This window comes from Anabas testudineus, chromosome 14, assembly GCF_900324465.2.
Source record: "Anabas testudineus chromosome 14, fAnaTes1.2, whole genome shotgun sequence".
In the NCBI taxonomy this organism is placed as follows: domain Eukaryota; kingdom Metazoa; phylum Chordata; class Actinopteri; order Anabantiformes; family Anabantidae; genus Anabas; species Anabas testudineus.
The window spans coordinates 8,138,599-8,154,231 of record NC_046623.1 but is presented as its reverse complement, the minus strand read 5'-3'; the positions used below and the strand labels follow the sequence as shown (position 1 = coordinate 8,154,231).

Sequence of the window (15,633 nt, the reverse complement as noted above, 5' to 3'; positions counted from 1 at the left end):
AAATAAAAAACATGTTTTTACGTACAATTAACAAAACCAACATATAAGAGGCTGCCTGTGCAAACTGTATAACCACAGTTTAATTACATTCAAATTAGATTTGACAAGAAACTCTCCAGTGCCACAGCAGACAGGAAGTAGCACTAACAAGAATTTAATTTAGCTCTATTACTTCTGGCTTGAGGGCAGCTGACCAGTGCTGCACATCCCCCATTACTAAAGTGCACATGCAGAAATGTAGAAATACACGGGAAAACGCAATGTAATAATATGTAAATTGTATAAAAATACATATTATAATGCACATGTAAACACATCAGTAATAATGACACAACATTTGTGCAGACACCGGTGCTGACAACATCTTACTGCCTCCTCCTCAGTGCCAGATCAGACTGAATTACAGACGCGCGCTCCACGGTTACATAAGCAGATCATATTAAAAGCGCCTCCGTCTGGGACTGCGGTGGCATTTGCGCTCACTGGTGAGCGGTTTATGGTCCTGTAGGACACAGATGTTAGGAGCAGGAGCTGGATCCATCCCTGTTCACCACTACAATGTCCTCTGTGAAGCTCGACTGTGCAGGTTAGTCTCCTCCATTTTGTTGCTGCAGCTGAAGCAGCGCTTTGTTTTCCACCTGCTGCGTTTGACAAAGCGCAGTTTCTGCAGCATCTATGCTGATAGAGCCTATAAGTGAAACACAGGATTATAATGTAGCCTGTGAGCTGTTATTTGGTTTTATTCGCCAGCTGTGCGACGATGTGCGATCAAGCATGAATGTGTGTGAGCAGTCCACCAGCTGACTTCTTTCAGACTGGACCCACTAAACCACTGTTCGTCTACATAGGGGGTCATTATGTTATAATCTAGCAATAAGAGAATAAGAACTGATGCTATATTTGTGTAATATGCTTCTTACTGTACTTGTTATGTCATTTCTGAGACAAATCTCTGGACAAATGTCCTTTTCCCTGAAGAATACTCTGTGCTAATTATACAGTCAGAAATACTTCTTGGCAGTAGCATTGGGGTAAAGAGAGCCAGTGGCTTCAGTCTATGTCAGATACCTTTGTTAGCACTGGAATCTGTCACTGGGGAGCAGTCCTCCTTCAATCAGGCTCTGTGTTTAAAATAGTTTAAATGGCTGAACGTCACAAAACCAAACAACATAAAGTTACTGCGACCCAGCTGCAGGATTTTCTGACTGACGAAATCGTCCTTAGCAGAGTTGAACCTTTTCCCAAATATGGCTCTGCAACAAGCTGAATGTTTACTGCTGCTTTTTTTTTTCTGAGTTTGGGAACTTCAGGTCGGCCCCTCTGGTAGTGAAGTTTAGCTTTAGTCAGTTTATTTATTAGGGTCTTTTTTTGTCTTTTCTTATAAACACCCCTTCACATTAATAAAAAAAACCCATCAATGCAGAAAGGAAGAACCTGGAGACGATTGCGCCTCTGGTCCGTTCTGTAGAAGAGACCCCAGAGCAGATTCCTACTGAAGTACAAGGCGTTATTCCCATCTGGATCAATGGCAAATTCCTCCGCAATGGCCCGGGGAAGTTTGAGTTTGGAAACACTCAGTGAGTTGGGAGCGCCTCAACACCACGCTGCACAACACAAACTAATACACTTGCAAATAGGTGTGATGAAGGTTTAATGCGTGTGCTTCACTTCAGCTACAACCACTGGTTTGATGGTATGGCTTTGCTGCACCAGTTCAGGATTGAGAACGGCCAGGTGACGTACCTGAGCCGGTTTCTGCACAGCGACGCCTACAAGAAGAACAGTGAAAGGAACCGCATTGTGATGTCAGAATTTGGCACCCTGGCCATGCCTGACCCCTGTAAAAGCTTCTTTCAGCGCTTCCTTTCTCGCTTTGAAAGGATGGGTGAGTAGAGTAAAGAGACATATGATGAAGAACAGTATAAATAGACAATAAATGAGTTCATAGCAGGCAACTGTACTGCAACTACTCTCATGACTCACTGTGCAAGAATGCTGATTGGTAATTAAAGCTTTCTGAGCCCCGCCTGGTAACTTATGAAGGAGCAGGAGAGGACAAACAAACTGTGGATCAGGAGAAGATAACATGTTATTTCCTTATAATCACCAGTCAGGCTGCAGGCCTACGTTATAGTTACATTGTGAAGCACAGTTACTTAAAAAAAATAGAAACATGTTAGTCACATAAGAAAATCTGTCAAAAGCAGTGAACGTTTAAATCCTGGCAATACTATTTCACTTTTGTGTGTTGAATATGAAGTATGGAGAGAGCAGGAGTGGAGCCTTTTCTGTAATCTGTTTACACCCAGATTACATAAGAACATTAATTACTTGTCCTATAGGAACCAGACAGAGGGGGAGGCATGTCAGAAATGCTTTGCATTTCCTCTGGACTTGTAACAACAAGCCGCAAGTCATGTGTCTGAATGGTTTACTGGCATTTTTTTAAAGGGCAGAATGCTTTGGCTTGTTTAAAAAGCCTCAGTAATCCCCGGCTTTTCTACGTTACAGAGCCCACCGACAATGCAAGTGTGAACTTTGTGAAATACAAAGGTGACTACTATGTCAGCACAGAGACTAACTTCATGCACAAAGTAAACCCAGAAAACCTGGAAACACTAGAAAAGGTACAGTTATGATTATGTTGTAAAAGCCCTAAATTAATATCAGTGTCATTCATTTAATTATTAATTAAAGAAATCTGTTTTACCAGTTATACTGTCCGCAATCATCATCTTTACACTTTTAAACTGACATTCACTGATTCTTCTCATGATCTCAGATGTAAATTGTATTCATTTTCGCTACTGGTCGCTGCTGTTTTGTATTTTGTGTTCTGTTTTTTGTGTTCTTCAGACGTCTGTCTGCACTTTTTCTTTGTGTTCTTGCACTGTTTGCACTAGGTTGCACAGGATGCACTTTATGTGTTTTGCTAGGACAACTTAGCAGTCCTCAGCTCCATGTTTGTCTTGTTGCCGTTTTATGTAGCACCATGGTTCTGGAGAAACGTTGTCTCATTTCACTATGTACTGCTATGTGGTTGGAATGACAATAAAGCTTCTTGACTTGACTTCTTCTCATTCTCTGCTGTTTCTTGTAGGTGGACTGGAGCAAGTTTATCGCTGTGAATGGAGCCACTGCCCACCCACACTATGAACCTGATGGTACCACATATAATATGGGCAATTCCTATGGAAGCAAAGGTTAGTCCCATTATCCGCAAGATTCACAATAATGTCACACGACAGAGCAGGTGAGTTATTAGGTTTTCACCCTCTCTTTGTGAGATCATTAAATACTTGCCATTGCTTGTCTGCCTGTCATGTAAAAACTACTAAAATAAACATTTGATACTCCAGGAGCTCTATACAACATCATTAAAGTACCTCCTGAAAAGACAGATGCCAAAGAAACCCTCCAAGGAACTGAAATACTCTGTTCCATTGTGCCTGCAAACAAGTCCCATCCCTCCTACTACCACAGCTTTGGTAAGCATGTTCTCCTTGATGTCATTCATCACACTTTAGGTGGTGTCCGTGTCTTTCATCTGTTATAAATAATATATATAATAATATAATATAATGACCCCCTGCTCTTTCTTGCAGCCATGTCTGAGAACTACGTGGTGTTTATCGAGCAACCAATTAAGATGAACCTACCGAAGATAGTCACATGCAAGCTGAGAGGGAAGGCTCTGGGTGAGGGCATTTACTGGGATCCCAAACAGGATACTGTCTTTCATCTTGCAGACAAGCGTACAGGCGAGGTAAGACTGTCATGGTTAAGAGCAAGGCTGTATTAACACATAAATAAGGGAAACTGTGTAGGGAGACACTAATGGTTGAAAAATATCCTCCTTTTTCTATTTGAGATGGTCTAATTGTGTATTCTGTTCCACAGGTCAGCCCGGTGAAGTACCACACCAAAGCATTATCCATCTTCCATCAGATCAACGCCTTTGAAGAGGATGGATTCTTGATGCTCGATATGTGCTGCTCAGACGACGGGCAAGCCATCAACAACTTCCTCATCCAGAACCTACGCAAGTCGGGAGATGCACTAGATGAGGTCAGAATATAATTACACATGCAATTAACACTGTCTGCAAGAAAATGGACAGTATGTGATATGTTGCCCTCTGTCAGTTTATATTTCTTATTTATCTGATCATAAATATATTTTCAATGGTAATGTTACTTTATTTATGACATTTTGCAAGTTTCTTTGCACTAAATGAAGACACACGACATGTCTAAAATGGACACCTACTGCATTGTTCCTGCACTGTTTCCCTCCCAGATGTACGACACCATCGGCAGAACTTTCCCCCGGCGATTTGTTTTGCCTCTCGATGTGACCAATGAAACACCAACGGGCCAGAACCTGAACACACGGCCCTCCAGTAAAGCAACCTGTGTCAAAATGAGCAAATATAAGGTGAGTTAGAACCTGAATTAATTACATGAACCTTGTAGGATATGAATGTTTAGAAAAATACTGAATACAGTTTTTAGAAATGTGCCTTGTCTCGATAGTTCATACAGTATAAAACACATCAGTCTTCAAATAAATGTGCAATAATATGATAATAAACAATATAGTTGTATAGTTGTAAAAATACAGTAATCTTAATGTTAATGTTACAATGTACACTAGAAGCAAAAGTACTCATGAATTCTGTTTCTGGTGCAGCAGGTGGGTAGGTTTTTAATTTCTGTACTTCTTGGCACTTTATTGGTAATAAACAATGTGATGATTGTGCTTTGTTTGTAAAATTAGTTTTTGCATTTCTACAATGATTTAGTTTTATAATAAATCAATAATGGTACAGTTTCAGTACCTTTGGAAAAATGCAGTAACTTTGAATCCACTTACATTACTCCCACATATTTATGATGGGATGAAACAGTTCACAACTCCTGTGGTGTGTTATTACAACACAATCAAATGACCTGACTGATGAGTTAAGATGCTGGACTAGCATCCGTTGTTTTGCGCTTCCACAAACTGATGCTAATTCTCAGCGAACCAGTGACGATCTTGTTATTGTGACAGGTGCTCTGCCAGCACGAGGATCTTCATGGAGATGACCTCCACGAGTACGGGGGCCTGGAGTTCCCTCAGATCAACTATGGCAAATATAACACACAACCATACCGTTATTTCTACGGCTGTGGCTTCAGACACCTGGTGGGAGACTCTCTGCTCAAGATGGACCTGAAGGACAAGACACTCAAGGTGTGTGTGGTGTTTGTTGACATCCTGAGACGACTCCATGTCCCACTACAGTCCCATTAAAAACAGTAATACCATAAAAACTTCAAATCAGTTCTGAGTTAGCCGATGATACAGTTATATATGATATTGTAGATATGACCATAAAGAGACAATACTGTAATTACATAATTGAATTTTATGGGGAATATGTGCTGGACTGTGCTGGTTAGGATCCTTATGCAAAGCAAACACATTGAAGACAACATGTACAATGCAAAAGCGCAAATATGGAACGTAGAGAAATATGTAGTTAAAGTAAATGTTAAGCTTGTTCTTGCAATAATGATAAAGCTGCTGAGAGTCGAGCACAGTTAGATGCAGGGGGTAAATTTATTTTAATGTTAAATATAAACATTACCTTTTTCTACTCCCAGTGCTATAAACAGGATTGGTTTAGCTGCTCTAGCTGTTGTATGGACATGTGCAACGACTATAAAGTTAAACATTTTGGGAATGTGATACACCACAGGTTTGGTACCAGAAGGGTTTCTACCCGTCAGAGCCTGTGTTTGTGCCGTCACCTGATGCCTTGCAGGAGGACGATGGTGTCATCCTCTCTGTGGTTCTCACTCCCTCAAAGGTGAGACTCTGTTCCTACAGACGTCATTGCGCAGCAGCTGTAGAAGACTGTGTGTGTTGCAAACTAAAATATCTTTTCAGGGGTTTAGCAGGAAAAGTGCTGGTGATTGTGGAATCACTAAAATGATGCATCGCTTTGTACTTACATATTTTTAACTTTGCAACTTAGGTACCTCATTTGCTCTGTACGTCACTTTGTATGAGTAGTGGTTATACTAACGTAAACCACCCTTTACTTCTCTCAGTCATTTATTCTGTGTCTGTTAATCATTTATCTGTATGTCATTCTTACTACAGTAGGTTATGTTGTTAGTGGTGTAGGGTTTCTTTAGCTGTATACACCACCAGGTGACATATAATCCATCATAAATATGCATGAGGTCACACATATGAATGAATGAATGATGCAAAGTTATAAATATTAATTGCACAAAATAGTTTTTCAGACCATGCTTGGTGCAGAGAGAGAGAGAGAGAGAGAGAGAGAGAATTATAATATAAATTGTATATGTATAATTACAAAATGGGCCCTTCTCAAAATGTTTGCAGATTATTTTCCAACTACATCTGAATGACAACTACATCAAATTGGTTGTTTCAGCTGTACAGACTTCAAACTGAAGTTACAGTCAATTCTTTTCTAAGAGGCACTGAAGAGTGTGACCATCTGGAGGTGGTGTTGGGCCGTGCTCTGACAGCATGTCTGGCAGCTTGAATCTAAGTTGTGCTACAGTGTGTTATTAATATCCTCCCTTCTCTTCACTGTTCTGTGTCTATAAAACAAAACAAACGCTGAAGGAGAATTTAAGCTAAAATTAAATTGTGTTGAGATGAGAAGCAGTTAGTACCAGATTCATTAATTTATTTTATTTTGAAGGGTTTATTTGTGGCTGTCTTTTCTGCTCCTTTAATTGCCTCACCACTTGTGTCAAACACTCACCAGGGAGAGTTTTGGTACACTGATATACCTAACGTATACATCCTCCTTTCAAAGTTTAATTTTAAAGAAGTGCATCCCTAAAGCAATAACAGTGTCTGCTGTGCACAGAAAAGCATTCTGACCGCACGTCATGCTTCATTCACACATTTAACCAACATTGTTCTGATCTGATGCTTCTCTGGTTGTAATCTCACCAAACGTTTGTCCCCAGGATAAAGGAACGTTCCTCCTGGTTTTAGATGCCAAAACAATGGAAGAGCTTGGACGAGCCAATGTTCCTGTCAACATGCCTTATGGCTTCCATGGTACCTTCAGTGCATCTTCATACAACTAACTTTGTTACATTTAAAGTATTTTGAACTATAACCTCTATAATCATTATGGCACTGTGTAACTGCTGCACTATGCTAATGATAAAGTGTTCTCATACTACAGAATGCTAAACCTTCATCTATCGGGGCACCCAAGTGCTAAAGGAACATTTTTTATGTACTTTTGTACTTTATTATTCACTGTAACCATGTATTTTAAAGGTTGGATGATTTTTTTACACTCTGCTATTAAACTTATGTGAACTGTCAAGTGTGTCTGCAGTAAAAAGTTGTGAATTGTTAAATGAAAATGATTCTCACGTTCAGAAATGTGCTCACATATGATTAAAGACAACGTTTCATATGCAGACAGCATTTTAGAACAGGGTTTATTATTTTTATGGCATGAATATACATATATATATATGTAGATATAAATAGGAAAGATCAAAGCAAAGCTGCTGTGTGGTTTTTTTTTCTGCAATCATTTACAGAAATAAGGGTCATAAAATTCAATTTAACACTATTCTATGTTAGTTAGATTTCTGCTCAGTTAATCAGTGCAATATATAATGTTTTCATTATGTTTCACAAAATGGATTCATCTATGCTAAGGCACGAAGCACCGCTCTGCAGCAGGGGATAAATAAATGTAAATCTTAATTATTATTATTAAAATATTTCTAACATTTACAGTAAGGCTCAATGTAGCTGCTTATCAACTGCACAGGTAATGAATTTCATCCAATACATAACACTTTATTAGCAAAATGTCTTTATTATTCTGAATTAAAACCATAAATACACATATTACGATGTAGAAGGTTTATTTGAATATTTATTTATAATAAATGCCATTCTTATAATAATACAATTTTACTACAACGTTTAACTAAGGTATTATGTGCATCCATTTTAACCAGACTAATAAATACCAGGTATGATAACTCAATTACTGTATGACTAACCAGAAGCCACTACTGTAGTTAAAAGCTGATTACGTTAAGGTCGTGAGTGCAGTGTTGCTTATCAAACATGCTAAATGGCTGCGGCTCAGATTTTTGTTTGCTTTATGAAATCTGCACATTGTCCAGAAGAGGGCAGCATGTGATGGGATTTACAATAGGAACCTTCAGCCTTGTTCTGAATCTGCCAAGTCAGTAGATAAATTCACTACCTGGACAGGTTTGTTGCTAAATATTTCCAAGGAGCAAAAAGATAGTGTTGCATGTTGCTTTGTGTTGTATGTCAGTATCGCTACAGCACTAAAGGTCGTGGGTTTGTGAACAGCAACAATGCGACGTGACCATGGTGCACTCTGTATTGTAATCCTTGTGAAGAGCAGTTCTGTGCTTTCAGCTGTAGGATTGTAAATCTTAACGGATTCACTTTCCGGCTCGTGCAACTGCTTCAACAAAAGAGGCAGGAGCAACGTCTGTGAAGGAGGCGTGCTCAACACGGGCACACCAGCTATAAGAGGGATCAAACCTGTGGGGACTGTCTGCAATTGACAGCCCATCCTGCCTCCTCAGAAATATAGTACAAACACTGAAGAAGCCTGGCATTGAACCTCGGGCGGGTTATTTCCAAGTCTGTGACCTTAAATACTGCATCTATAGGACACTTGAGACAGAAAGCTTGCACTCACAAAAGAGCCATGAAATTGTGAGATGCAAATAAAGGGGAAAAAGAACACCTTGGTTCAGCAACAAAACAAAAAATAAAAAGACTTTGACCAGATTAAAATCTAGGCAGTGGATTAAAGCAGAAGACTAACTGCAGCTTGCTATTTCACTTTTTAGGCTGCGTGTGTGGCCACAGAACAGATGAGCATTTCCATAGAGGAGCTAACAAAAGAGGGGAAAAAAGCTCTGTGTGTGTGTGTGTGTGTGTGTGTGTGTGTGTGTGTGTGTGTGTGTGTGTGTGTGTGTGTGTGTGTGTGTGTGTGTGTGTGTTCCTGACACCCAGTTAAAGCAACAGGAACCAAACTGTTTTTGCAGAGGAAAAGTTTTTTTTTTTCTTTCTCAGCCAATATACACAACATGAATTGTCAGTATCTAACGTAGCAAAATTATGTTAGAATAATGGTGATGTCTAAAAATCGTACACTTTGTTTTCTCTGCCTCAAACATCCCACATCAAGTACTCATCACTGGTGAGCATTATTCTCTACAGGAAAGCAGCACAATCAATATTTTAGTATATTCTATATATCCAGCTGGGGGAACGTGGAACACAAACAAACTAGGCATCAAAAATAATTACAGTGATAAATCAGAGTTTTGACGTGATTTTCCATTGATCCTCTTCAGTAACAACAGCTCACCGAACTGGAATCTACCAGCTGCTTCTCTTGATTTATTCTGCAAAGAGAAGTGCTGACAGATATCTTCCCCATAGCAAATCTGGGAGCAAACAAATCCCTACGATCATTGCTTTAAAATGAGTTGTTTTTTATGTCATATTGACCAGATTTTTTATCAAATCCTTTCTTTGAACTACACCTTTTTGCTAATTCACGTCACATGCAGTATACTGTAAACGTATAAGTAACATACTGCACAGTGATTTTTGTATTTGTCACAGACAAACTGAGCTACTAACAGTGGGCTCTGTGGAGGCAGCTTTGTTATATCTATTGAAGCAGTAAGTAGTATCTCAGGTCAGGAATTATGATGTTCTGGCAGGATAATACTTTGTGATCAGCAGCAGCAGAAGAAGCATAACATTTATTTTTGGCTCATTTCTTTTTTGGTGATATTAATAGCTCTGAAAGTTGCTGCTGCCTGTCAGACACTGCTGAGAACATCTGCACAGCCACCAGGACCCTGCTAAGACATATTATGGTTAAATTGAGTTATACGCTTGTTACTGGTATTCTTATTTACTCTAGTCATTGCCAAAAAGTTCACTTTTAGCCACCAGACAGCAGGTTGTGCCACGACGAAGGGTGGCAAAACCACTTTCTAGCAATGATAAAGAGGGAACTGAAAATCCAAATAGTTAGCTGAGTATGCAAACACTTACTGAACTGTGTTTACTTTGGTCAACAGCAGCGCGCTTTCTTCTGCAGTAACAAGTGCATTAATATATCTTTTTAGCTCTGGTTTATTCTACACAGTTTTGTCTTTCTGGACTGGAAACCAAAACAATGAGCTGAAAGAGCCTAAAATGTTCTGCAGAATCAAATCTGATCTGATCTTACAGCGCTTGCAGAGAAGATTCTTAGGTTCCCGCTATGAAGTAAAGCAGAGGTGACAAAAAAGAAAGCCATGTGCCAAATCTGGCACTCCACCAAAATTATTTACACTTGCAATGTAATTTGATATTTTTCCCTCTTGAACTGCTCTACGTCAAAATGTTAATTGGCCCTGCACACTCGCCCAGGTGTTTCCAGTTATTCTGGACTGATTGGACATCTGCTCAGGCTGACAGTAGGTGGAGCTAAGATAGCAACAACTGGATATGAACTCCCTGAATCCAACGACTAAAATAAACAAATAAATAAAAAGATTTAGTGGGAAGTAAAATAAAAAAATTCAAAACACGAATAGAGGTGTGTCACACCAAGCTGCACAAGAGTTCATTCAAGTTTTCAAGAAAAATTTGCTGCGTTATTTTAAGATTAACTATTTTATCTTATGAATGACATATTGTTCTCACATTGGCCGGTAAATAAAAAAGTAAACACTTGAATTGTCCTTGAAACATGATTTGCATATCTGGGTGCCACTGAAATTTTCCGTGTTGTCATTTGTTTTAGTCTTGAAACTATAAACTATAATCTTCTCACATAACCTCTGACACCTGAATGTGAAGCTGCTACAGTACTTTATAGAGCTGTTAGTTCATGTGTTAGCACTTTTCCTTGACCAACACACATTATTGTAATTCTGAGAAAGAGAGAGCATGTTTTTTTTTTTTTTCCATTTCCCTCTCCCCTTTTCTCTTCGGCTGCCAGTCTTGGATCTAAGCTAGGTTAAGCCAGTTCTGGACATAATTATTAAAATAATAATTTATACTTTATTAATCCCCTTGGGGAAATTTTTGTGGACGGGCAGTCCCCTTAGGCGCCACGAGTTCGGGGTTCAGTGTCTTGTTCAGGGACACTTCGACATGTGGCCAGGAATTATTACTAAATGATGAAACTGATATAAATCTAATCCGACTCTAGGAAATACCAGAACTTTATTTCTCTAAACAGTGGTTTTAAAACACCGGTCCTGCTTTTAGACAAGTAACAGAGTAGTGCAGCTGAGTCAAGTTTTTCTTGTGTATCGCCTTCTCGCGATAATCATGTACACGTGAGGTACAGTATCCTATTTCCTATTTCCACTCTATTCTGTTTTGAGTTAGTTTATTACTGCAGTGAGTGTGCTTGCTTATGAGAATATTTTCCAGAATTGAGAGCATCGTTTCACTTCAAAGCACTGTGTGTCATATGTCAGTGTGGCATGTATAGACCTCCATAAACACACACAAATGCATACAGTCTCTGTGCTGCAGTATTTTCATTACATCCAGCCTGATTCACGTTAACCCATAAAACATGTCTGACATATTAATCAGGTCTGCATGTGGGGGTAGCTCTACTATTGCACTGCTGTTAAGGGGAAGGCTCTCATTGGGCCATCTTACGCATCCTAGTGGCCAATAAGAGAAGGCTGAATCTCTCCTCTCCTAGCAACAAGACTCCTTTTCTGTGAGCGGTGCAATCAGCAAACTGACACCCATAATTTTACAATATGAATAATTGCAACTTAAGAGCTTTGCAGCAGAAGCAGGGAAACACAAGTTTATCCCATTCCACATGACTCGAGGAGCTCTGGTTTCTGTCCTCCTGTTTTCTCCCTCTTCCTCCTACTCTCCATTTTGGCTGCAGCTCTGTCTCTGAGTGCTTTCAGGCAGCTCCTGTCTTACCATCTTAAAGAAACAGGCCTGCATATTTAAGTTTTTTTTTTTTTTCTGTTGAGGGGAATTGTGGGTAATGGTCTGTACTTGTTGACCTCACAGCGCTGAATGGCAGGGCCTCTCTCCGGAGGGAGAAGGAATACCTTGGCACAGAGCTATTATTACCCAGAGACACTATCAAGCTCTCAGCTACGAGCTTCTCTTTCTGTGCAGATGTTCCACTTGCAGTTTGGCTTGCTTAACATAATAAAAAAACAAATACTTTGAGATGCGATATTCTTACAAAAAAAAAAAAAAAAATCAAAACAAAACAACAAGACCAGAAGTATTGGAACACCTTGTTTGATATAACAGGAAAAAAAAGTGCTTGATTGAAGATTTACTGCAATCTTAATGATTTGGCTGTGCGTCTTGCGCAGCACCTGTTGCCAGGCTACAGCAGTGTGCGTGCACATGGTTGTCCGACCCCTGACCCTGAATGCATTCCTATCCTTGCTGCTCTGGGAGTTGAGGAGAACAGACCACATGTTACATGTCTGCACAGCAGCCTCAGACAACCAGAAATGTGCAGAATATTTCAGCTATCAAATTGCTTAAAGTGAGCTCAGGTAGCGGTGACAGTTTGCGGTGCTAAATTAAAAAACAGCACGTTTTCAAGTTTATTTCTTGCAGATCGTGTTGTTCGTTATGCTTCGCTTAGTGAGCAGCTACAAGAACTAGGCAACTGTCTCACTCTCTGGATATTAGTATTCAATTTGGACTAGGTTGCTGTAGGGTTGGATATCCGAAGAGAAATGCCTGCACTCCAGTACAAAGTCTCTGTCTCATGACGGTGTGAAATTTGACATGTGGCAATTGTAGGAACAGTCTGACCTTACACTTGCCAGACTTCTCAAATTTAGCAGAACAATATCTCATAGTCCCTGTAGGTCAGTTGGGGTGGCATGCAGAAAGCGTCTCGCAGGTTGAGAAGCAGACAAGTAACTACCCATATGACCTCCTGTTTCTTTCGGCATCTTCCGTCCAGTCTCTAAATTGTCTAACAGCAGGAACAAAAGCCCCCACAAAGCTCATTTAGCCCAGTTTCAATGAGGATAGACAAGGAAAAGCGCTCTCTCTTTGAAGTGCGTTCACTCCATCCTGCTCCGGCCCCACCTCCTGTCCAGTAGATCAGACCGTTACAGTAAGAGCGGCTCTAACACACAACTACTGTTCAACCTTACGTGACCCTTGCTCTCATCAGACCCACCCTCCACCGGAGGAATGCTGCTGATGGGAGTTCTTAATATTCCCCGGCCCTGTGTGCTCTCAAATTTGGCGGTGCGGCGTTAACACAAGCTGACACCACAGATTAGCCACAGACATCAGGAATGCTGCGGCCTTTTTGTGCCACGTGGACTTTGGCCAAAAAAGCCTCTGGTTGCAGTGGCCACAGAGAACTGTGAAAATCAGGTCTATGACAGAAAGATGGACACTTCTCAGCGTGGCCGCCTTAATGTTAGCTAGCCAGTGATCTAAAGGGAACAGGGACACATGGGGGATTTCATCCATGCAGGTTAAACGTGAATTATAATTTTGTGGGTGATTCACCTATTTCATGAGGCCTCGACAAGCCAAGCAAAATCGTCTTTAATTGTTTTTAGACAATGAAGGTCTGTAGCAAAGAGAAATAAGCTAATCCAGGTTGAAAACTGATAGACAAACTTCTTTACTCTCCACTGTCTCCTAATCCTGCTCAGGTGGGGTTGTTGGGATTTCTATAAAATTCTGTATACAGTTATATTTTGTAAGGTTGTTAACCTTAAACACTGTAAAGTTGCAGATGACTTCTATTGTGATTTGGCACTATATAAATAAAATTTAATTGAAAAAAATTAAATGGTATAAGGCTTGTTGAAAATACAATTAATGTAGAAAGTGACCAAAGTTACCTGTTAAGGGAGAATTGTTTTATATATTGTGGTATAATATTATTCCACTTCTTGCACTTGTTTGTTGAACTAACTTACAGGATGTTTCGTTTATCAGGTAGCAAGCTCAGACACAATATACAGTATAGGATACAGTTAATAAAAATTGTGATACAGTGCACTTTGTTAGCTGAATGGTTCGAGTTCATGTCATGTAACTGCAATGTGCTTGGATCGGTTCTGGCTGGGGACCTTCGTTGCATGTTGAACCAGCTCAAATTTCTGTCTCATCACTAATAAAAGTAAAATAAAAACTGTGTGATGCAATTTAATGACAGAAATCCAGTGCACAGTTTATGGCACTTTCATTTATTAAGGAAATGAAGAGAAAGATGCACCGAACACCTGAAGTGTGATTTAGTCCTTAAGATGCAGAGCTTCAAGCTAAGTAGTCACAACAGACAGTTTAAGCCCCTTTGAAACTTAAGCAGCTTTAGGTCTTTATGAACACAGAGACACTTAATCACAAATACATAACTTTTTTAAGCCTTTGCTCATCTGAAGATTGGATAAGAAACACATTCTCAAAAAGCAAGCAAATGACACAATGGACATGTGATCGCTGGTGAATATAAAGTAAATTGGTTATTTAGATGCATACTATGCAAAATATTTCAAGGGTATAGCAGCGTATGTGTGAAAATGTTCTGTTCTCTTTTATTACAGTAACTCACCAATAAAAAAGTGAATAAATTTCAAATTATATTTATACAAATTCTTAGCTCTTCATCTACTGTGGCATGTGAATAACAAAAATCTTGCAATCAAGTTTACAAAAGGGTGACAAATTATCAAACAAAGCAGGTCCTTGATCTGGCTCATACTTGCATATTTAAAACTTGTTGACTTGATCACACTGTGCCATTGTGCTTAGTAACACTACAGTATAGGACAGAAGGACAAAAAATATAGAACTAGAGACAAACTGTACCAGGTTTCTGTTTATATTCAACACAAAAATCATGTTGCAAACAGCTGTGAACCTCACAAACATTCACATGTTCTGCTTTATACTGATTTCTGCATGTTTGTTCATATTCTGTTGATTTCACTTTCTACAATAACTGTACAGTAAGGTAAGTAAAAACCTTTAATAACATTTTAAATCCTTTTTTAAAAATTCAAAAATTACTTTTTTGATGAAAAAGAAGTAAATACTTTAAGATCACATTTGTTTCCAAGCTGACTTTTTTTCCCTGTTTAAAAACGTGAATGAACCTCATTTCCTAGAATAACAGCTTCATGCATTTTACTAAGACAATAACACTAGTTAAAAATAATGATAAACATGTGGTTGGAGCTCTTCTTCTCTATACAAGTAGCTAATGCAAGTATTAACAAAAATAAGCATATTTAGAAAAGGAGACTCAAAGGAATTGATGAGAGCTAAGTATTTTTGTTTCACACCCAGAGTTTATCCAGAAATAGCCCTGTCAAATTAAAACAATATCTTGTTTGAAGACACCAGGTGACATTTACTAACTGAAGAAAAGCAGGATCATTAGGCAGCGGCTGAACGACCATCAAATGAAAATTAAAAAATGAAGGCAAGGTTTGCTGCATCTTAAGAAATTACAGATGCATCCTGTCCTTTTCCCATTAACAATAAAACTGTGACAAGAGAATCATGTGGGCGACAGGTTGC

General features: G+C 39.2%; 1 protein-coding gene across 1 annotated transcript; it reads left to right on the top strand.

The window, feature by feature from the left end:
• Positions 1-403: 403 nt before the first annotated feature.
• bco2a (beta-carotene oxygenase 2a) lies at positions 404-7,378 on the top strand. The gene is made up of 12 exons (XM_026369791.1): positions 404-586; positions 1,424-1,577; positions 1,674-1,885; positions 2,512-2,627; positions 3,101-3,203; positions 3,360-3,488; positions 3,606-3,766; positions 3,901-4,068; positions 4,300-4,437; positions 5,056-5,238; positions 5,747-5,857; positions 7,008-7,378. The coding sequence occupies exons 1-12, from the start codon at positions 559-561 to the stop codon at positions 7,128-7,130; spliced, it is 1,626 nt and encodes a 541-aa protein (XP_026225576.1). The 5' UTR covers positions 404-558; the 3' UTR covers positions 7,131-7,378.
• Positions 7,379-15,633: the final 8,255 nt, after the last annotated feature.